This window comes from Pelodiscus sinensis, chromosome 1, assembly GCF_049634645.1.
Source record: "Pelodiscus sinensis isolate JC-2024 chromosome 1, ASM4963464v1, whole genome shotgun sequence".
Lineage (NCBI taxonomy): Eukaryota > Metazoa > Chordata > Testudines > Trionychidae > Pelodiscus > Pelodiscus sinensis.
In genome coordinates this window covers 120,862,358-120,885,955 of record NC_134711.1, presented here as the reverse complement: position 1 = coordinate 120,885,955, position 23,598 = coordinate 120,862,358, and the positions used below count along the sequence as shown (strand labels likewise).

Sequence of the window (23,598 nt, the reverse complement as noted above, 5' to 3'; positions counted from 1 at the left end):
TGGGGTGCTAGACTCCAGGCTGGGGTAGAGTGTTGGGGTGCAGGTGGGGATGTGGAATGCTGGCTCTGGAAGAGTGGTCAGGGCTAGGACAGGGATGGAGGAGAGGGTGTGAGGTACAGGCTCTGGCTGGGAAGTGCTTACTATGGATTTAACTGCTAAGGGTGCTGTTGACCCATTAAACCGGTGCCTGGCTGGAGCAGCCCCCAGCACGGTGGGGGGGAAGGAGGTTGCTCTAGTTGGGCACAGTGCACCATGGGGCTGGCAGCTAACAATCGAGCCCTGCTGTTAGCCGTCTGATAGAATTTTCATTGGTTACACAGATAATACTTTTTTACATCCCTAGTGCTTACTAGGGATGTTAGCCTGTAATAGAACAGTCGTGTGACCGCATCAAATTTTTGCAGTTACATGACTATTCAATAGTCCCCAGAGGCAGGGCCAGCAGCCAGTGCACTCCGGGCCCCACTCCTGGGGAGCCCCCTGCCACTCTGCATTGCTTCCTCTCTATCAGGGGTAGCAGTGTGGGGAGGCAGAAGGGAGCCAGTTTAAAACCAGCTCGTTGTGCAGACCGGCTCCGCTTGCCATCCCACACTGCTGCCTCGGTATCAGAGGCAGCAGCACGGGGTGGCAGCAGCCCTTGTCTTCAGCGAGCCTGGGCCTGCTGCAGACTAGGGATGTAAGCAAATAGTCCAATGTTGGTCCACAAGAACAAATGGCCATCAACAAGATTAGACTTAAAATTGGATGACCGTTTCTGATTATTAGAGAAGTGACGTTCTGGAACAGCCTTTCAGGAAGAGTAGTTGGAGCAAAAAAATCGTACTGATTTGAAGTCTGAGCTTGATGAAGTCTTGGACGGGATGGTATAAGATTGTCTAACTGGCATGTGGCACAGCTGCAACTTCTAGTAGCAAATCCCTGCATAAGCAGAAATGGGACATTAGCTGGAGTGGCCTCTGAATTACTGCAGTGCATTCTCTCCCAAGTGCTTGGCTGGTGGGGTTTGCTGACATGCTCAGTGTCTATCTGATCCACGTATTTGGAAAGAGGCTTTTCCCCAGATCAGGTTGACGGAGACCAGGGATGTGAGTGGGTTACCAGTTATCAGGTAGCGGGCAATGCTTACTAGGTAATCTTAACCTTTACCTGGGAGAGGCCCCTACCTCCCCTCCTTCCACCCATGGGCAGATGGGTGGTCCGGGCCCAAGGGACTGCTGGCTCCCAGCCTGTGTGGGCTAGGAGTTGGCAGCATCAACTGCGTGTGGGTGGAGTAAGTCCATTTTTAGGTGATAGCGAGTGACGAAGGATAACATTGCAGCGAGGAAAAAGAGGGCGCCCTTTAGCTGTTCACTTATAGATGTCTTCACATCTTGTCAGATTTTAAAAATGTGTCAAGAAAACTGTTTTGGGTGTTAGCTGGTTTCTGTGATAAATTGCTCAGTGTTTCACAGTAAGTGTACACTGTGAATTTGAGGTGGGGAGTAAGCTAATGAGCAGATCAGGAAAACTCTCTGGCCTAATGAAAACTGCAGCAGGAAGAACAAAGTGTTAGTTTAAATGTGATACACCAGAAGGTTTTTTTGTTTGTTTTTTTTAAACATATTGCCCCATACATGCACACAGTCGGTATGTTGTGGACTTCTTGTTGAACTGGTTAATCAAGGTTATATCTCTTACTAAACAACTGTGTTTTTCCACCGCTACCCAAATTACAATAGTGATTATCTTCATTAAAGGGAGACTGAAATTACTAGCTTGCTAGTTGGGATGTCCACTAGAATGCATAACAGCAAAAAATGTTCCTAATTTAATATAACTTCAATAATGTTGCTTTTAAAAACTCTAGTCCTCTTTACTCCAGCCAATGTATACAGTTCTAGTAAATATTTCTCTAAACAGCCTATCCCTCAACCGTACCCCAAGCAGAGTTCTGACCCATACAGGGGAAGTACTAGAGACTCCATGAAATCTAGGGCAGAGACGGGCAATAAGCCAGAAGCGGTTTGCTAGGGTTAGCCCTTGGCAGGCTGCCAATGCTTTATTTACCTGCGGATGTGCAGGTATAGCTGCTTGCAGCTTCTGTTGGCTGCAGATTGCTTGCCAATGGGAGCTGTGGGAAGCGGAGTCCTGGTCCGTGCATGCAGCCATGCTAGCAGATGCTCAGGTAAATAAAGCATAAGCAGCCTGCCAGGGACTAACCCTGGCAAACTGCCTCAGCCAGCGGGCCTCTTCTTGCCCACTTCTGCACTAGGGACTTCATTGTTCCTATTGGGTTTTGCGTGGATGGCACTTGCATACTCTGAGGGGCTACACCAGTCATTTCCAACCTTTAAGCACAAGATCACTTAAGTGCAAACCAGGATGTACCTCAAAGAGAATGTAGGAGTAAGCTTGTTATATAAAGCTGAAATGAAGTGCTTAACATACATCAGTTATACATTTTCCCTTCTTACTGAGTCTCAGGCTGATGCTTGTGACTGCACGCTATTTGCCAATGTCTTAAAATGTGGGTTGTAATTTTGAAAAAGTTGGCTGGATGAAGTCTTGCAGTGAGCAGCTGTGAGGCAAGTGTAATACTTGGTGCCATGTGCGGGTTCTGGGAGGGGACTCAGGGTTGGGGTACAGAAGGAGATATGGGGTGGGGACTCTTGGACAGATTTTGGGCCTGATGAGATTCAGGGTTGAGGAACGGAGGAGTTGGGGGTAAGCACAGTAGCCCTAAGGAACACTTTTTGCCTGTCCTGACCTCGCGCTGCTCGTAGAAGCATACAGCAGCTTATCCTTGTGTGTGGAGCCACCTGCCCCTCACATACTGTCCCTTTCTGCAGACACCACCCCTGCAGCTCCCATTAGCTGTGGTTCCATGTTCCTGGCCTATGGGAGCTGCAGAGGTATTACCTGCAGGCAACAGCAGCACGTGGAGACCGCCAGTACCTTGCTCAGGGATGTGCCAGTTGCTTCTTTAAGTGGCATGGGGTCAGGGCAGGCAGGGAGTCTGCCTTTGCCCCACTATGCCACTGGACTGTTAATGGCCCATCTCCTAGTTGAGCTGCAGGAGCCTCCGGGAGACCAAGCCCAATTCTGAGTCTCCCTATCAAACCTGGAGGGCTGGAAACCCTAAACTGAGATTGTCAGTGGTTCTGTGATCCACCAGGGAATTGCAATCTACCAATTGGTGACCACTGCTCTAGAACAGGGAACCAGTAAATCCATTCACGAGCTTTTGGAGGACCTGTAACATTCATTTGCATATTCAATAAGCAAATGATGAATATTCAAATAAGTTGTTTCTGGTCCTCCCAAAGCCCCCAGTGCCAGCGTTAGCAAAGCTTTTGATACAGTGACCCACAATATTCTTGCCAGCAAGATAAGGGAATATGGATTGGATAAATAGACTGTAAGATGGATAGAAAGCTGGCTAGATCAGGGTTTCCCAAACTTTTTACTTCAGTTGGAACCCGTTTTTTTTTTAGTACTGTCTTTTGCAGCCCAAAAATATAGACGCATATTTTAAAAAAAAAAAAAGAATGAAAAATGAATAAATTTTCAGTGTTTCACCCGGCTGCATCCTCCAACCAGCCTGGGCCAGGGCTTGGGGGACCTGGTACCATATGAGCACTTCAGGTGGTGGGAGCAGGAGCAGATTGGGGTTAGGGTATCTGGCTAAGAGGGAGGGTGCAAGGAAGAGTAGGGTTGCCTGGTGTCCGGTTTTGTACTGGACAGTCTGGTATTTAAAGGTTTTGTCAGGGAAAGAAATTGAGAAATTACCAGACATATAAAATGCCTGGTATTTTCTAATTAGGTACGTTTTATTATAACTAGGTGTATTAGTCCTTAGCTGCCTGGTTGGTAGATGTGCTCATACTGCCTGAGTGTGTCTACCTGCCAGGCAGTTCACAACTACCCCAGGTAGGGTATGTGTGCGGTGGGGAGGAGGCAAAATGGAATCCCCCGCCAGACTCACTCGTCTGCCAGGGTCTGCATGTGCCCAGGTCAGTCTCGCTCCCCCCTTTCTCTTCCCGATCTCCCCAGTCCAGCCTCACTGCCCCCGTCCAGCCCTGCTTCCAGCAGCTGATTCTCCCGTCCTCCTCCTGATCTTCCCCGGCCAACTTCCCCTCCGCCCATGCAGCCCTGGTTCCGCCGCCTGCCCTCTCCGATTTCCGCCGCCGAACAACCCCGCTACCCCCAACCCTGCTTCTGCCGCCCGCCCGCCCACATGCCCGGATCTCCATGGGACAGCGACACTCCCCCAGTCCTGCTTTGGCTGCCCGCCCGTCTGCCCGGATCTCCACCGAGACAGTCCTGCTGCCCCCAGCACTGCTTCCTGATGGCCGGTTCCTCCCCCCATTTCCCAGCCCGCCTTGCTTTGCTTCCCTTCCGGCAGCCATGCTGAGGCCTGGTATTTTTTTTGCCACAGCCCATAGTTTGGGAAACGCTGCTGTAGAATATAGAGGTCTGATTCCTGACTAATCTTGCTTCATAGGTGCTTAATTGATTTTTTTTTTTTCACCCTGTTTCTCCAGCTAAGAGGATTAATAGAAATAATTATCTTGAAGCAAACACTGCCTTGTGTGAGGTGCAAATTAAAACTCATTACTTAAAGTGAATTCCCTGGAGTAGCAATCTGTTAGTGCTTAGAATTAGTGTAACTTTTTTGAAGGTTTGGTTTCGTTCCCTGATTTGACATGTTAAACCAATAATTTAGCTGAGAATGTTTTGTACAAATATTCTAATGCTGCCTTAAACGACATGGAGAGAACTAATGATCTCCCTGGTTATCATGTGTAACTGGGTTAGAGAAGTAGCAGCTTGGGCTCTGAAGTATAAAGCTTATTTAAGTTTTATACTGCAGTTCCTGCAGTGTATAACTGTGTAACTGCTGAGATTTTCAGTGGTTACAGGGTTACCTATTTAACTGACATTTAACATCTCTAGTTACTACGCAAGTCTTTTCTGAGATCCTATATATAATTACTCTTGATTCTAGATCATGATCCTGCAGCTGTGATAGGAAGGATCAAACAAAAATCAGAGAATTTCTGAGCATAGGAATAGCGGTAACTGCATAGAAATTAATTAGCAGCATTGGATTAAATCATTCAACCCAACTCATGTTAACGATGAGTAAACATGTGCATTGCATTAAGTCAGTCTACAATGTAGAATGCATTTTTAATATAACTTGTAAAAAGAAGCTAACCTGAAAACTCTCTTACTACTTCAGAACCGACTGTAAAGATAGACTTCCTCTTCACTAAATCAGGACTCCTAATGTATCAACACAATCCAGAAAAGAGACAAGGGAACAAAGTGCTTTGATTGGTCTTTCATCATATTATACCCAGACATTTTAGGGCTTTAGTGGAGTTAAATCACAAGTGGATTTGGCCTTGTGTCTTCAGCTTCTAACGTTTGAGATGGGTAAGCAAAGGGACAGAATTACTAAAGACTGTGGAACAAAAACTTCCTGTCAATGGCCATGTCTACCAGACAAACTTTGGTCAATGCAGACTTTGGTTACTTCAGCTCAAAGCCACAGCAGTTAATATATCACAAGAGCCCTGCAAATCCATGGCTATGCGCTTGGCACTGGCGGATGTGGAAGTTTTGGCAATGTATGGTGGGACAAATGGGTAGCATAGGGTGACTGGGAGCATGGGGCCCACTTCATACAACTGCCTGCATTCCATAATGTTGTCTATATTCCGTTATTTTTGCACTTCTATAAAGTATCTTTTGAACATATGCAGCCCTCCTTGCAGTCTGCCATCTCTGACAGAAGCATGGAACCTGCATGGCTCTGCACTATTCTCACAAGCGTTTCAAGCTCAGGGTGCACAATCCTACTGTATTGGCTAAATCATAAGAAGAACAAGGTCAGCATGGAACACTGCAAGAACAAATTCAGGGTTGTAGGTGGTGGTCATGGAGCATTGCTTCTGGGCCCACGAAACAAGCACTGGCTGGAGGGATTGCATCTTACTGCTTGGGGTGGCCAGCACTAGTTGCAGAGCTGTCAGATGCACAGTCACAACTCTGCCTCTGTGTGCAGAGCTCACCTCAACCCTCCAGCACAAGGACACGGGAATAAGAGAAGCACTGACAGTGGAGGAGCCAGTGGCGATCTGGTTGTGGAAACTTGTAGTGACAGATTGCTACCAGTCAGTGGGAAGTCATTTTAAAGTTGAAAAATCCACCATAGGGGCTGGTTGCCATGGAGGTGTGCAGCATCATTAGTCATCTCCTGCTGTCCAGTGTTTGTTACTTCCAGCAGTATGCAGGCCGTAATGGATGGTTTTGCTACAGCAACAGGGTTCTGAACGGCACTAACTGGGCAATAGAGAACATGCATATCCCTACTTTGGCCCCAGAGTGCCAAAGTAAAAACAGAGTGCGTCAGTAAAAAGGGCTACTTTTTTGTGGTTATCCAAGCGTGGATGGATTATCGGAGACAATAACTGACATACCCAGAGTACAATCTGGGCTGTTATATAGCTGAGGGGACACAGCTGTTCAGCCTGGGGGGTGCCTTTTACATTGCTTTGCTGTGAAAGCTGCCACTTCTGCAGCAAGGACAAGTCAGGAAACATGCACAGATAAGCTGCTTTGCATTGACATATGTGGACCCAGCTTTGTAATGTAGATCAGACCTATGTAAACTGAGGACATTTTTTTAAATAATCCCCACCCCAGGAATGTGAAAGAATAGGTAGTGCTGAAGATGTCCATTTGTTCCTTTCCAAAAAGGTTTATGAATCCCAGGCCAAACTTGACTAGTTGGTACACATTGGACTATGTATATCTGGAAACTTCAGAATAGACTGTACTCCTACTACTTCAGCTAAATGCGTATGGTTATATGGTGCTTTCATTCTCAGGTGTTTGATGCTGGAGAGTTTTTCGGAATAATGCAAGTAGAAGAGGTGGAGGAGGGGGCGGAAGAGGACAATGAAGAAATTGAAGATGAATTGAAAAAGAAACCCAATCCTGGAAATGAACTCTGTTACAAGGTTATTGTAACAAATGAGACTGGATTACAAGCCGCAGATCCCAACGGGTAGGTTCTAGTTTTCCCTAATTGCAGATAGTTCACTTTTTCCTGAAACACACATCTTGTAAAACAGTGGTTACCAACCAGATTGGGATCTACTGATAGATCTTGGAACCTCTGACAGGTTTGGCCAGGAGGTGATCAAGTTCTGGCTCTTCATTTGCCCCTCTCAGCACTGCCATGCTGCTCCTGCCCTCTGCCTTGGAGGTGCCCCCACCCCTGGCAGCTTCCTGCTTGTTGTGCAGTGTATGAGTGCTGATGTCAGGGTGCCCCTCCCATCACCCTGTACCCCATCTCCACAGAGCAGAGGGGGGCAGGGATGGAGAGAGTTTGCTGGCTGCTTTTGGGAGTGGTGCAGACCCAGGGTAGCATTGAGCCTGCCTTAGCTCCCTGCACCACCACCCAGAAGCCAACTGTGGTAAGTGGTGCCCAGCTGGAGCCTGCATTCCAAATGCCAGTCCCAGTCCTGAACCCCTCCTGCACCTTAAACCCCTACCCTAGCCCTGAGTCCCCCTGCACCCAAACTCCCTCTCAGAGCTTGCACCATGAACCCCGTCTCCCTGCCCTAGGCACAGCTCAGAGTCCCTCACACTCCAAATCCTTTAGTCCAAGATTAGTGTCTGCATCCACCTCCTCCACGCCCCAACCCTCTTCCACCTGCCTGATAAATGTGACTGAGGCTAGGGGAGGGAAGGAGGGAGGGAGGATGGAGTGAGTAGGGGCCAGGTCATGGAGAAGGGGCAAGAAGAAGGCAGGGCAAGAGTGTTTGGCTTTGAGGTAGATCCTGGATTGCATTTAAACTCAAAGTGATCTCCTGCTTAAAAAGGTTAGAGACCACTGTTGTAAAATGAGCCTCATAATTTAATGTTTGTTTTGTTTTGATCCTCAGCACCCTTGTATTCATACCCTACATGCTACTTCAGTTATATTTGGACAATTATATGTCTTGTGATGTATTATTTGAAAACTAGTAAATTTGATCAGTGATATAACTGTAAAATGAATATGATAATGCTATATGTGGAATTGTGTACAGTTGCTGACTTTATGCTTTACAGTCTGTGACTAAAAGGTTAAACCAGAGATGTCAGAAGAGTTGATGAAGAGAAATTCTTCAAAAAAAGGAGAGAGAGAAACTAACACTTCCTACCAGGGTGTGGCCAAAACCAGTATGCTATTTGTTTGTATCCAAGATTGTAAGAAGAAATCATTGTGTTGTAAAAATCAAAAGTGGGGGAGAGGGGCAAAAGGTCAGCCTGAAGTCTACACCAGACATCACGGACAAAGGAAACCAGCACCATAGATAGTGTGAGGATCCTGGCTAAGGGCTAGTCTGTTATTACTAGAAAAGGAAGATGATGGCGAAACTACTTGGAACAAAGCCTGTAACCTGTTATGCCTTGGCCATTTGTAAATACATTTTGACTTGTTTGTAGTCCTCTCTATCTCCACTATTTTGCTAGTGATGGTGATATAGCCTATATCAGTGGTCCACCACCTTTAGAGACTCCCAGGCGCCCGGGGGTGGGGCCACTTACGCGCCGGGCACCCGGGGGCAGGGCCATGCGTCTGGGGGCACGCCAGGGGACGGGGATGCCCTTGCACCCAGCGCCAGCATGTGCCCCAGGGCCGAGGCTAGGGCTGCCCGAGCGCCTTGCGCCCGGGGCCATGGCCGCCCGAGCGCCTTGTGCCGTGGGCCCGGGGCTGGCGCCGCCGCCCGAGCTGCGCACCTGGGGCCGGCACCAGCGCTGCCCGTGTGCCGCGCGCCTGCGTGTGTCCCGGGGCTGGGGCCGCCCGAGCGCCGCGCACCCAGCGCCAGTGCATGTCTCTCCTGTGCGCCGCACGCCTGGGGCGGGCCGGCCCAGGTTGTTGGCGGGCGCGCACAAATGCCCCAGCGGGCGCCATGGTGCCCGCAGGCACCACGTTGGGGACCACTGGCCTATATATTTGCCCGATACAGCATTTTTATTTTTGTTTGCCTGTTTTGACTTTTAAATATTCTCTGACCCATTGGGGTTTTATAGCACAATGAGAAAAGATGAGGAAGAGAGTTAGTGTTGCTGGTTTTGGTTGGAGTTTAATATACAACTGCTTCAACTCTTACCTCCAGACAAGTTCAAGCACCCAGTCAGTAGGGGCAAGGAGGGATGGGGGGGGGGAGGTATAAAACCCCACTAAAAACAAAAGAAACACCTCTCTACCCCTCCCATGGAGTACAAAAGAGGTGGTACTGAAGCCCCTAGACTCTCAGCCTTCTGAAATGTTACATGGCCATAACCTGTAAGGGATGGGATCAGGGGCGCACACTACTGCCTATGCACAAAACAAGATGCAGTAGAAACTCATTACATTAGAAATATTATCTGAGAAGTAATTTCTATGACTATTGCTGCTCACTGTAACACTTCATATTTTTTTTTAAATCTGACAATTATCAAAAATGTACACTCTATTAAATTTAACCATTGACCATGAGTTCATAGAATGGGGATGGCATCCTACCCCATCTCATCCAAATGCAACACAATTCTGTATCCAAACCTAAATATTCCAAAAAGTGAGGAAAAGTCTGTTTTTAAACAGACATTTCTAGCACTGATCAGGCAGGCAGAGGAACAGTGGAGTCCTTCACATGTTATAAATTTATCCGGACACCTAACTTTTGATCTTCAAATCCTGAGATATTCCAACTGCGTGCTTCTTTTGAGTGTAAACTACCAACTTGTTGAAATGTGGCTGTTCTGGTCCTGACCTCATCCATTCACATTTGTCACCTCGCCAAGGTTTGAAATTAGATTTCTGAGGGTGAGGTGTTAGTGTGCCTTCATACACTTTTTTTCTTTTTTCTTAAAGGCAGGGGGAAGCTAGAGCTTTTCGTCATTTTCAGGGAATGACACACCTAGGAACCACTAATGTGTTATATCAGTGTTTTTTTTGTTTTTTTTTTTAAACTGTGTTCCGTGGCGCACTGGTGTGCGGCGAGGCAGTTGGAGGTGTGCTGCGGAGAGCAGAGTTCAAGATAGCCACCCTTAAAGGGGCAGGCGACTTTTTGTTGTTGTTGCTGAACAAATTTTCCCTCTGACCCCCTCCCCCCACCACCACTGTTTTTCCCCCCCCCCCCCCCCCCAATAAAAAAAATCCTTGGCGTTCCTCATTTTAAAAAAAAAATTTTGTTTGGTGTTCCTCGGTCTTAAAAAGTTTAAGAAACACTTTGCTATATGGTTTGGTTTTTTATTTGGTTTTCCTCAAGAATTCCTTTCCTTTCAAAGTTCCACTAAGTCATTTGACCAGATCATGTGCATGTTAAAATTAAGGCAGGGAAATATTTTCTGTTTTCCTTTTAAAGGCTGTCCCGCTGCGGGCATGCTCCGCGGCTTTGCTCCCTGGTCTGCTGGGGGTGGGGGGTGCAGCTAGTCTTCCCCCCCCCCCCCCCCCCCCCCAGCAGACCAGGCTTTTCTTGCCTACCCCTGGGGTAGAGCAGCTGGGGGTTGCCGGGTTGGTCCCGCAGCGCCGCTCCGGACCAACTGGGCAGCACCCCAGCTGCTCTGCCCCAGGCGTCCCCAAGTCAGCCGCTGCTGAAACTGACTAGCGGCTGACTACAGGAAGCCCGAGGCAGAGTTGCTCTGCCCCAGGCTTCCTGGAATCAGCTGCTGATCAGTTTCAGCAGCGGCTGACTTGGGGACACCTGGGTTTCTTAAGTTGAATCTGTATGTAAGTCAGAACTGGCATCCAGATTCAACTGCGGTTGAAACTGATCAGTTTCAGCAGCGGCTGACGCCAGTTCCGACTTACATACAGATTCTACTTAAGAACAAACCTACAGTCCCTATCTTGTACGTAACCCGGGGACTGCCTGTACTCCTATAAAGCCTAAGTATGTAGCACTTTTCCTTCTTCAAACATGAATTCCTCTCCACAGGCTCATTACAAGGTAAGCACTGTTAGCTCCAATTTACACTAATCGCTTATTCTCTTCTCCCCTCCCCCCCACATCTGTATCCAGGCTTCAGAGGAGAGCTAGAATTGTAAACTGGGGGTTCTGTTTTTTGTGCCTAAGGTTTTGGCCATACCTTTTATGGAAATAGTACCTTTGGCTGTGTGAAGTATATGGTAGAGCAAATACAAAGTGAAAGATAACCCTACTTCTGGTGATGTAAAAATTCTCATTTTGGAGAAGTAGTAACTTGGCCGCTTACCCTTCTACATGAAAACCTACCCTTTTTTAGCAAATTCATCTTGCTTTGTATTTAGACAAGAGGCTTATAGTAGTAATGTTACTGGAATTCTCTCCTTTAGCATTTTCCTTATCGATCATGCCTGGACGTACCGTGTTGAACATGCACGCCAGCAGCTGTTGAATGTTCCCGGTCTGCTACATAGGATGGCAAACCTCATGGGAATAGACTTTCATGGAGAAGTTGCAGATGAGGGAGCTATTGAGCAGGTGTTGCAAGAAATGTGGAAATACAATCAGACCTACCAGCTGTCTCAAGGGGTGAGTGACTCCTCTAGTCAAGAATATTAAACAGCTCTGCTAGATCCTGAATTTAACCATACCCAATACATGGATAATTAATACAGATTTCTCTCCAATACAAAAACACTCCTTTTTTTTGAGCCATTTTAGAAAGAACTGCTACTCAGAAAAGGGACAGCCAATGCCGAGCAGTTTGTGTTTTTATATATATATTAAAAAAAAAAGCAGTGGCAAGTTGCCAACTTGTTAACAAAGGGCTACCCATCAGTTTAGGAGGAAAACGTTTACAAGTTTCATGTAACAAAGAAGCACGTGCATCAAAGAAGAGTTAGAAAATGACCTCAGATTGCTCATTCTGCTCCTTTCTTAAACATATGCTATAATTTGCAAGAGAATAAATTCTTACAACCAAGTAAGTTGAAAAAATAAACTTGCACTAAGTGCATTTGTTAGCAACAGTCATGTATGTAAACTACAGTGAGTGTAGGTGTTCTGTTAGATACTGTGGTGATTTTTATGCTGATAAAGCTGTGAAAGGGTAATATTAGGATAACTCATTTCTTTAAACAACAAGAAGTCTGGTGGCATCTTATAGACTAACAGATTTATTGGAGCATAAGCTTTCGTGGGCAAAGACCCACTTCGTCAGGTCGAGCATCTGACAAAGTGGGTCTTTGCCCACGAAAGCTTATGCTCCTATAAATCTGTTAAGAAGTCCTGTGGCACATTATAGATTGTTTATGCAGATTCAGACTAACATGGCTACTCCTCTGATACTTGTCACTTCTTCAAGTTTTGTTGTTGTTTTTTAAATATTCTTATGGAAGGCAGAGTTACCTAGAGAACAGAACAGTGGACTGGAACATAGGAGATCTGGGTTTTGTTTTTGGTTGGGCCAGAGGCATGCTGGGTGACCATGAGCAAATCACTTGACTGCTCTGTGCCTCAGTTTCCCCATCTGTAAAATGGAAATTATGACCTGCTTTTGTAAAGCACTTGGAAATCTACTGATGAAAAGGCTAGTAGTAATAGCATTCTATACTTTCTGCTAATCCAAAATTGCCTTATGTTTCATGCTATCATTAGTTCTTCCTTCATTGGAAAATCAAGTCTTGATTAATTGAAACAGAGCATAGTAATATGGCTTTAGCATAAGCTCCTACCCCCTTCTCTTTAGCAGCATTTTATTAATAGTATGATGTGTAATGAGTGTGGGTTTTTTGTTTTTGTTTTTTCCCTTCCTCCTCCTCCCCTGCTCCCCACCAGACTGCAGAGGAGAAGGTTCCTGTCTGGTATATTATGGATGAATTTGGATCTCGAATTCAGCATTCAGATGAACCTACCTTTGCAACAGCACCTTTATTTTATATACCTCAGCAAATTGCTTACACTGTGCTCTGGCCTTTAAGGGACCTTGAAACTGGTGGTAAGTATGTCTGTACATCAAGTACATTATCTGCTTCTACCCAAAGAATGGAACTCCACTGAATTTACAAATCAAAAACAGCAGTTCTAACTTTTCTCAATTCTGTTATGAGGTGGTTTGTGTGTGGGGTGGTTGGTTTTTTTTTTTTTGGGTGGGGGGGGGGGGCGTTGTTCAACCTCTCTCAAAACATCCTGCATATTTCTTTAAGACTTACTAGGTTTTTTTTTAATTAATGACCAAATATATTATAGATAACCTTTCTCATACATATTGTGACTCTTATTCAAGAGGATGTGATGGCTCTCATTGGTCCAGAAATGTCACAAGGAACAACCTGAGTTTTTAGGTTGCAAAGTCAAGCACTTAGTAATGTTTTAAATTGCACGTTTAAAAATATTTTTTAATCCTTTCAGTTGTCACTTAATCTATGGTTGTATTATATCATTTGCATGAAAAATTGTTGGTGGAAAATGATTGGCAATGCTACAATTATTTTTATATTCCACTGTAGAAGAAGTGACTCGAGACTATGCCTATGGGGAAACTGATCGTTTAATCAGAAAGTGTATGTTGTTGCCATGGGCTCCTGCTGAGGTATTGGATGTTAACTATTCCACTCCAGAACCATCAGAAGATCACTATCAGGTATAATTGTAATACATCTTTTCTTTAGGGTTCCTCTTTTATTTGGCCAAAGTAATTCCAGGTTTTATTTCTCTTCCAATGTGCAATATGAAGTATCAGGATTTCATAATCTAAAAAACTGCCTTTTGTAGAATTTAAATTATGTAAAGGTGGCGCATGTAGTAAAGTCAGAAATAAATAGCAATTCCAAAACTAAAACAATAGTGGCATGTGACATATTGTGGTATCCTTTGCTAGCCTACATCATAACAGAGGCACCAAGTAGTCTAGAGGCTTCTGTCCGACAATATATAAACCCGAATTATCAGGGCTCGACAAACTGTGGCAAGAGCTACTTTCCAGCCGGAGAATGGGCACACGGAGCAACCGGCTGAAATCTACTTGCCATGGGCGAGTAGAAATAGTGGTTTGTCGAGCCCCGTGAATTATATGGAATTCGGCATGCAAACCCAAAGGTTGGAGCAATTGCTATTGGATTTATTATTACAGAATCTTTGGTCAATCCAAAAATATAGGAAGAGTAATCTTTGTATGTAAGGAACAAAATCTTATTTCTAGCCTCCTTATTCTTGTTGTTGTTGTTGTGATCTGAAGGCTTGCCTACACTTATCTGGTGACTGGCGCTTCAACAATCAATTCTCTAGGGGCAAGTTTAGCAAGTCCAGTGAAGATACGATAGGTTGACCACTGATCACTCTTTTGTCAACGCCGAAACTGCACCAGTGCGCGCACGCACTCTGAAGTAACTTGACCTAAAGTATGTTGACTCCAGCTACAGTATTCACATAGTGGGAGTTGTGTAAATTAGGTCTACTTTACCCCGTAGTATAGATCTGCCCAAAAGCAATTCAGTATTACATCAGGAACAACATTTCAAAGTGGATGGCTTGGGGTTTTTCAAATATCATCCTCCTCCCCTCCATGTGGATGAAGGCGGAGCCCTGATCTCTGGTGCCCCCTGGGGGGCCTGAACCCAGGAGTCACAGGACTGGAGTTCTGAACCCGGGTACTCCTTGTGGAGCAGAAGCTCTGACCCCATGGGCAAAGTTGGGGACATAGAGGGTATTTGCCTTCCCCCGCCCCCTCACCCAAACCCCAAAAAACCTGCAAAGCCAGAGCACAGCAGTCCAGAGGGCAGTCCCACACCTCCCCCATCCCCGATCTACTTTCCCCACAACCTGGCCAGGTTGGAGGCAGGGAGCCAGTGCAGAGCAGCTGCTGCTCTTGCTGGTGCCTTGGGGTTCGTCTATCCAGCAACATTATTTCTAAATAGCTTAGTCCGTGTCTACACAGTAGGCAGTTATTTTGAAATAATGTTGAAATACTATCAAGTTGGAGGACTGTAACCCTCATTGTCTGAGGAGCAAGGGAAGTCGGAGGAGGAGTGCTCCGTTTCGAAATAAGTGCTGTGTAGATGCTTCCAAGTTCAAAGTAAGCCACACAATTAACGTAGCTTATTTCGAGTAGACGCACCCATAGTGTCTCTCTTCTCCTATTGGTGCCCCTGCTTGATGCTGTTCCTTGGCTCTCAGCCCTCTTTGCTCAGACCAAGGCAGCTGGTAAGAGCCGCCTGGGTGGGGTGATCTGGCTGTATGGCTGGCAGACCTCTCTGGGAACAGGGACTGCAGAGGCTCTCCCCCTTCCCATCCCCTCCCCCCCCCCCAGCACACAGCCCCTACCCACCCCTCTGAGTATACACTCTGAACTGTCTCCTACCCATACACAGCCCCAGCTACCCCCTTCTTGCACCTGAAGTTGTTTTCAAACTTTTTGAGCTAAGGGTTCCACCGGTCTGGATTACAATTTTTGGTGCCATGCAGAAATGGCCCACGCCCCACTGCTTCTCCCTCTTGCCCGCCTCCCCCCGTCCTGCCTCCAGAGAGACCCCCTGGTATGAGACTTTCTCAGTGGGCAGTGAAAATAAGAAGCAGTTTATATGCCCGCAATCCAATCGCTTTTAGAGATGGATGTCTAGCTTTTTTTAATTTTATATTATTTTGGATTTTTTTAAATATAAATAACTGAATCCCCAGCAACAGTAAATCTTAAGGGTTAGGACCATGAATATGAACTGGATTGTCTGTCCCAGCAGTGTTGTATATGAGGACGGTGTAAGTGTATGTCTCAATCAAATCTCCATTCTCAAGAGCTGTTATTGTATCCAGAGGAACTGTTTGATAGCTGCAGCCACTAGAGATGTTAGCGAATAGTCGACTACCTGATGAGCATAAGCTGGAGTATCAACTACTCGCTTCCCCTCCTCCCCCACTTGCTGCCTTTCAGAGGCAATGGGGCGGGGAGGGGAGGCAGGATCCAGTGCTGAGGGGATTCAATTTAAAAGCTGTTTTTCCCCCCAGTGCCATCTCCATGGTGCCACCTGCCCTCTCCCTCTTCCCCCCCCTCCCCCCATCAGAGGCAGCAGGTGGGTATAGGCTGCTGCAACGCAGCCTCTGCCCGTGGCAGGCCAAGGCTTGCCATGGACAGAGGCTGCTCCGGCATCAGCACTTGTCCGTGGGGGTTCCAGCAGCCTCTGTTGGCATCAGACAAAGCTGGCCGTGGCAAACAGGCTGCTCCAGCGGCAGACAGGGGCTGCTGGACTCAGTGCAAGCTGGGACCAAGCAGTTCTGGCTCGCGCTGGACTGGGATGCTGCACTTCTGCATTTTAAATGTAGTCAGAGTCCAGTGTTTAAATGTAGTAAGAGCTGTAGCATGGGTGGCTCCCAGAGCCGGGACTGCTCAGTCCCTGGTCGAGCTGGCTCCTGGAGCCACCCCTGCTGTGGCTCTGCACAGCGATCCTTATCGACTAATCATGTTGTTGATACAAATTGTATTGACCACATGATTTAGTCAGATAACCACCATTTAACATCCCTTGCAACCACCCTAGTTCCATAAGAGACCCTTTGCTTTTCATCCCAGATACACAGAAGAAACTGGGTTATGCTGCTACAATGAATAGTGTGACAATTTTTTCTTTTTATAACCAGATATGCTAGTGATGACATAGGTGGGGGTTTCCAAAGCACTCTGAGCCTAGCACGAACGCCTTTAATGTCAGTGATAACTCCCATTTATTGCAGTAACAGCAGAGTGAGGTCAACACCACTATGTGATGCTTAGTCCGCCTCCCTAGTTTGCAGTGTGTGAAGCCATCATTCATGAAGTTGAGCTGTACCTTGGCTGTCTACTTTAAAAAAATCAATGTACATTTCTCAAATTAGAGCCCTAAGGGAGTCTTATCATTTGCTAAAATAAAAACTGATTAGCCACAGTGCAAAGGAAACTGTTTAACCTGATCCTAATGTTTTAAATAGGAGAAGGAAGAGAGGATGAACTCTGAAATGTTTGTGCTTCAGGGAAACTTTTTCATATGCCAATACTACTAAAACACCCAAGCACTGTTGTTTTATGTCCAGTTGAATTTTTATCGTTTATATTAATACTTTTGTAAGTTTGTTTTTCAATTTTCCTTTTTACAGCTTCTGTTTTCATGTACTTTTATTTAAAAAAACCTCAATTTTGGGTCTAAATTACTGTATATGTACCTGTAACATGTTAAGATTGTGGGGTTTGAAAGTTTGCTCACTTTACTTAGCATAAGCTTGCTTTTTTTTATTTGTTTTTAGGCTATATTAAACAACAACAAGGAGAAACTACCTGTGGCTATAAATCCATCAGTTTATGACAGGAATAAAATTTTCAAGTATGTATCTATAAACTAAATGCCTTCAAAATGCTTTCAATTCCTTGGCCGTATCAATGTTGTATTGTCCTGGGATACGAATTTCCATGGTGCTTTCTTAACTTTAAAAGCTCTGCAAAAGCAGAGGCTTTTTTCCATGAGTACTAGTAACTTTGGGTATGTTTAGATTACATACCTCTGCTGACAGAGGCATGTAAAATAGGCTACCCGACATAGTCAATGAAGCGGGGATTTAAATATTCCCGGCTTCATTACAATAAAAATGGCCTCCACGCTGTGCCGGCTCAGCTGATCGTCGGCACAGCGCGCGAGTCAAGACGCGGATCTGTCGACAGGGAATGCCTTCGTCGACCGTCCTGTAAACCTCGTTTCACGAGGCATAAGAGAGCAGTTGACAAAGGCATTCCCTGTTGACCAATCCGTGTCTTGACTCGCACGCTGTGCCGAGAATCAGCTGAGCCGGCATAATGTGGCGGCCATTTTTATTTTAATGAAGCCGGGAATACTTAAATCCTCGTTTCATTGACTGTCGGGTAGCCTATTTTACATGCCTCTGTCAGCAGAGGCATGTAATCTAGACGTACCCTTTGTGGGCTCAGGAGCCCTGGTACTCGCTGAAAGAGGTAAAACAAGAATGACTTGAAAATAAATGTTCAGTTAGCAATATCCCTTTAAGCAATATCTTCCATGTCTCTCTGTAAATGTAGGTCAGTGTTAAGAACTACCTTGACAAGTGTTCCTTGATAGCAGGAGATTGTTTTGTTTTTTGTCTTTGGTAAAGGCTATTGCTTTCATGCTTACAGGATTTTTTTTAAATCCCCTTTTTGAATGGCACTTATGAAGGGAGAGCTTACTCTTTTTAACCCAGCAGTATAGACTAACTATATTTAGGTGAGTACTCTACGTTTCCCTGTGATGCTGTGCAGTGTTGAGGCTTATGGAGACTTCCTACATGACTTAATACTCATGGGAAATGGATTCATTGAAATCTTACTGTGCTGGGAGAAGGTGACACACTTGTCAGTTGAATTATTAATCAGTAAAAAGTGCATCCAGCTTTTCTGCTGAGGAGACTAAATGTCTGGTGCACAGCTAGCAGCAAAAGTCTATTAAGATATAGTGGAATGACTTACATTCTTTTTAAGAGAGAATAGCCAGCCAGACAAAATGATGCCTAAACATCATGTGAATGAAGACTTACCAGTAGGAATGTAAAATCCCGTTGAATCAATTAAACATAATGTAACATTTAATTACTTAAACAATGGGTGATTGGGGGGCTGCTCCTGCTCAGATGGACACTGGTTAACCAGTAAGCATCAGCTTTATGGGTTAACCTCTGGTAAGTGGAGATATCAGGGGCATTTACTGTCCCTTGAAAGGGTGAGGTGCCCTTCTCCACTGTCCATTTAAAAGCTTAATGTCTTGTCTTTTGGCTCAGTGCTAGCCACCAAATAGAGGAGGGTGTGTTTCCATTGTTGGTTCTCTTCTGTGGCTGTAGGGGGGTTTTTATTTTGAAGAAAAAGTATACTTGATGCATTCCCAGCTTTAGGACATGTTCTTTCTGCTGGCTAGGCTTGTACTCCGCCCCTGCTGAGGTTGTTAATGGCAGTGTCTCTATGGGTATGTGCTGTGATGCTCACCACTTCACAGAATGAGCAGATTTAAATGAAGTCCTGTTGGTGAGGGCAAACTGAAGGAAAGCAATATCTTCCCCGAATGGTATCAGAAAATCCCTGTCTGCAGGCAGCTTGGACCCCGGCCACAGACAGGAGCGTGGGGCAGTAGGCGGGAGGCAGTCTGTTTGGAGTGGCAAGGGGCTCCCCACGAGTGCAGCTGGGAGTGCACTGGCTGCCAGCCCCGCCTCCGGGGACTATTGAATAGTAATGTAACTGATAATATATTGTGCAGTTACACAATTATTCAATTCATCTGTAACATCCCTACTAGCCAGTATTTCCACTAAGCCCACTGAGATCTTTGTTTATACCTTATATACTACGCACATTGCAAGGAGGAGTTCCTCATTCCAGCTCTTCCAAATGTCTGGTGTTAATATCTCTGTGCACTAATTTTGAACCAGAGTAACTGTTATTGACAGAGAACCTTGTGCAACCTCTGTTACCTTATTTCAGGCAGAGCTGTCACTAGACCACAGGTATAGTAACATGACAGATCCAAATTCAACCATGCTACCAAATTCCTTATATCCATCTCTCTAATCACTGAAGAACAGTATTCTTGCAGAGCTGGAAATGGAACCCTGGACTCCTGATAGCCAGTGTTCCAATGCTGTTCCTCCAATAATTATGTAGCCAGCTGGTAAAATATTTCCATGCTGTGCTCCATACTGTGCTGTAGGGACTTAATCACATATGATAATCTAGCACTGCTACTGTTTGCACCTATAGCTCAAATGGGAGACATCTGTGCATGGATCTGGAGGCCCTGTTCTTATCGTGGGTCCAAATTCTCATGAGATGTGGGGAAAAACACTATGTGATCATGTAACTAAAGACTATATCTAGTACATAGGCTCAAGACTGTAGCCAGTGCACAGGCAACCTCCCTTGGGCACTTCCAAACTTAAAATGTCTGACTTAGGTCACAGGTTGCCCAGCCTACAACTTGTGGGCCATGCACATCCAATCAGAATTTTTCATAAGGACTGTGGTCTGCTTCAACACCATATACTAACAACTGACTAGCATTTTGTTCTCATTCATATGATCATTTTAATTTGTACAAGCAAATAGACCATACTGTACATAGATGGCTTTTATCTTAATCTGTATGAAAAAGCTCAATTTAAATTATAAATCAACACTCGTGATTTTAAATCTGGTTGGCCTACAACACTGGTGACCTTAAATCTGGTTGACCTACACACGGCTGTGTGTTAGTTATGTGGCCTTTTTGAATATAAGGTTAGTCAATGTTTCAATATCTGTAAGATGAAATTCACTTCCTCATTAGCATAACTGCAATGAGGTAAACACAAGAATATGACTTTTCTTTGGCTTAAATTTTTCAAAGTGGAAAATAAAGATCTGCTGCTCTGAATAAGAACAGAGGGACATAGGCCATAGTGCTCACCATCAGTTATATTTGCAGAATTTAAAAAATTGGCTTAAGTTATAGTCCGTTAACAAATGTCTTCTGAGAGCCATTAATTTTGGTTTAAGGAGGAGAAACTGCTCTCATGTTAACAGAGTATGTATATCCTTTCTTCCAGGGTCTACACAGACCTTCCTCAAGTCATCAATAACTTGAAACACCCACGTTTTGAGTTCACAGAAGATGAGGGAGAAGCAGATATCCTCTACAATTTTTCCCACTTCAAAGATTACAGGTTACAGCTTTTTCCTTGCAAGTACACATAATCTAGCTGTCGTATAAAAAGCTCCATTCCATGGAATGGCCTTTAAGTGTCCTCTTATCGCTTGTAGGAAACTAAGTGCAGAGAGACCCCATGTGATGTTGAATCAGTTTCCGTGTGAGAATCTACTCACTGTCAAGGATTGCCTAGCATCTATATCAAGACGAGCTGGAGGGGCAGAGGGTCCAAAATGGTTGCCTCGTACTTTTAACCTTCGCACAGAATTACCCCAATTTATCAGCTACTTTCAGCAACGTGAGAGGAGGTGAGCCATGTTGCTATTGCTGCTTGTCTTGCAATTTCCTATCCAACTTTCTCTAAGTACCAGTGTTAATAGCTCAAAAATATGTAATGTGACATACCTTGAAATATGTAGGGTAAAATCATAACTCCATTGAAGTCAGTGGCAAAATTCCCAGCATTTGCCCCATTGCATTTAAAAAATGATTAAGATAGCTTTCTCTGGGTCAATAGCAATTAAAAGCAGTTAAAATTGGAGATGTTAAATTTTGTTTAATCAGCTAATTGAGGCGGAATTTCCATCAACTAGTCAATTAGGGGGAAATGGCAGAGCCACAGCAGGGTTAGCTCCTAGCCCGGGGAGCCAGCCCCTCTGTGGCTCTGCCTTTTTGAATGTAGTAACAGCTGCCTGACGCTTACTACATTTTTAAAAGGCAGAGATGCACCAGGGGATTGGGCGTGAGCTCGAAGAGCTGATTCCCGGCTCGTGCCCAGTCACCCACTGTGCCTCTCCCTCCTCTGCCCCCCGCAGAGACAGTTCTGGGGGGAACCTGCTTTTAAGACCATACTGTACATAGAAACAAAATGCAGGACAATGTAGCACTTTAAAGACTAACAAGATGGTTTATTAGATGATGAGCTTTCGTGGGCCAGACCCACTTCCTCAGATCAAATAGTGGAAGAAAATAGTCATAACCATATATACCAAAGGATACAATTTTAAAAAAAGTGAACACATATGAAAAGGACAAATCACATATACTGTACATAGGGGACTCTTTCATATATATTTAGATAAAAACACAAGTTACATTTATAAATCAACACTGGTGATTTTAAATCTGTTTTGGCCTACACAAGGTTGTTCTTTAGTTGTGGCCCTTCTGAATATAAGGTTAGACAAATACACGCGAGGAATGATGTAGATAATACTTAGTCTTATTTTGTAACTGATTCTTACTACATTTCTCAAATTAGCTTTAAAGGTAAACATCTTAAATTGGGGGTGTTGCTGCATACCACCCTAACATAGTGCTGTTTCAGTATCTGTAAGATGAAATTCACTTCCTTGATAGCATGACTGCAATGAGGCAAACACAGAAATATGACTCCCCCCCCCCCCCCCCCCATCCCTTTAGGCTTAAATTTTTCAATGTGGAAAATAATCAGAGGCAGCAAGGGGGCAGGAAGCGACTAGTCGAGTAGTCACTTGACTACCCAATAAGTCCATGCTACTTCTCGACTAGCCGCTTACATCCCTAGTTAAAATTAGTGTGGTGGTGTCCAAATTTTCTTGCTTAAAACACTTCATTTTCACATGAAAGTAGAAATCAAATTTAGGGTTAATGCTGGACTTCCTCAGGGTATGTCTACACAGCAGTGTTATTTCGGAATAACTGACGTTATTTCAAAATACCGGCAAGCTGGAGGACTTCTTGCTCCATCCAGTTCCTGTGAGTCGAATGAAAAGTGTTCTTCCTTCAACTTCCTGCTGTGAAGACAGCGCCAAAAACAAAGTTAAGCTATTTCACTTCAGCTACACAATTGACATAGCTGAAGTTGCGTAACTTAATTTGACTTTTGCCTGCTGTGTAGATGTGCCCTCCAAGAGACTAAGAGAACTGAATCTGTTCTCCAGATGCGTCCTATGTTACCTTTCTCATAGTCAACTTCCTGTCACAATAGTCCCCTCTGTATCCAGGAGATCTGATAATAACAAGAAATGTTTGTTAGGATATGTCTACACTTACAGCTGGATATACAGTTGACACTGTGAGACATGACTTAGGCAAACAGAGTAGATTAAAAGACACCTCAACTGCCGGGTTTTATTCTGCACACAGGCTCTTAACATTCCCAAGAAGCATTTCTCTTGTCTACACTACTATTTTTTAGCAGGGTAGTGTCCTGTTGCCGGAGCTTTTTCCCGCTGTGGGGAAAGGTTCCGGCAGAGGATAGGCAGCAGGGAAAGGCTCCAATTACCGAAGCCTTTCACTGTGGAATGTAGCAGCATTGACAAGTATGTACAGCTGCATTTCACTGCAGAGTGTAGCTACATTTGTCCCTCTCCTTGTATGCTGTCATAAGCATAGACATAGCCTTGATGAGGGAGAAGTGAAGTTAATGTCTTGCTCCTCCATCAAAATAATCCTTATCTGGTATTGCACTTAATTCTCTGGTTCTTCTCGGGTTTGTGATTGATGGATGATGATGATGTTGTGACCATCTAGCTGCTTCCCCCTTTTCTCAAGATATTGTTTAACTCCTGAATGGGCTTAACCATAAGGGGAAATTTTAAATGTATGTTCTTATTGTGCAGCGTTCTTGGTTATACACTTAAGCTATGTCTCCACTTCCACAAAAAAAGCGGCAGAGGAAATGCAAATAGAGCACTAATTAGCATATTTTGTGCTCTCATTTGCATATTCTTCTCCGATCCCTTTTGTGGAAGAGGTTTTTGCGCAAAAAAAGCAGTGTAGATGGGGGCATTTTGTGCAAAAAAAAAAAAAAAAAACCTTTTGCGTAAGAACCCTTATTCCTCATAATGATTCCCCATGAGGAATAAGGGTTCTTGCACAAAAGAGGTTTTTTGCGCAAAATGGCCCCGCCTACACTGTGGGGTTTTTTTTGCGCTAAAACCTCTTCCGCAAAAAGGATTGGAAGCAAATATGCAAAT

The 23,598-nt window shown here is 44.8% G+C and overlaps 1 protein-coding gene across 1 annotated transcript in view; it reads left to right on the top strand.

Moving 5' to 3' along the window:
- Positions 1-23,598, top strand: part of TTLL12 (tubulin tyrosine ligase like 12) — a 45,013-nt gene that overhangs the window by 10,741 nt on the left and 10,674 nt on the right. Inside the window, exons 2-8 of the mRNA XM_075899469.1 lie at positions 6,879-7,057; positions 11,348-11,546; positions 12,795-12,954; positions 13,466-13,599; positions 17,226-17,302; positions 20,538-20,654; positions 20,752-20,946. Of these exons, the coding sequence (XP_075755584.1) occupies positions 6,879-7,057; positions 11,348-11,546; positions 12,795-12,954; positions 13,466-13,599; positions 17,226-17,302; positions 20,538-20,654; positions 20,752-20,946 (1,061 nt within the window). The remainder of the gene's footprint in view (positions 1-6,878; positions 7,058-11,347; positions 11,547-12,794; positions 12,955-13,465; positions 13,600-17,225; positions 17,303-20,537; positions 20,655-20,751; positions 20,947-23,598) is intronic.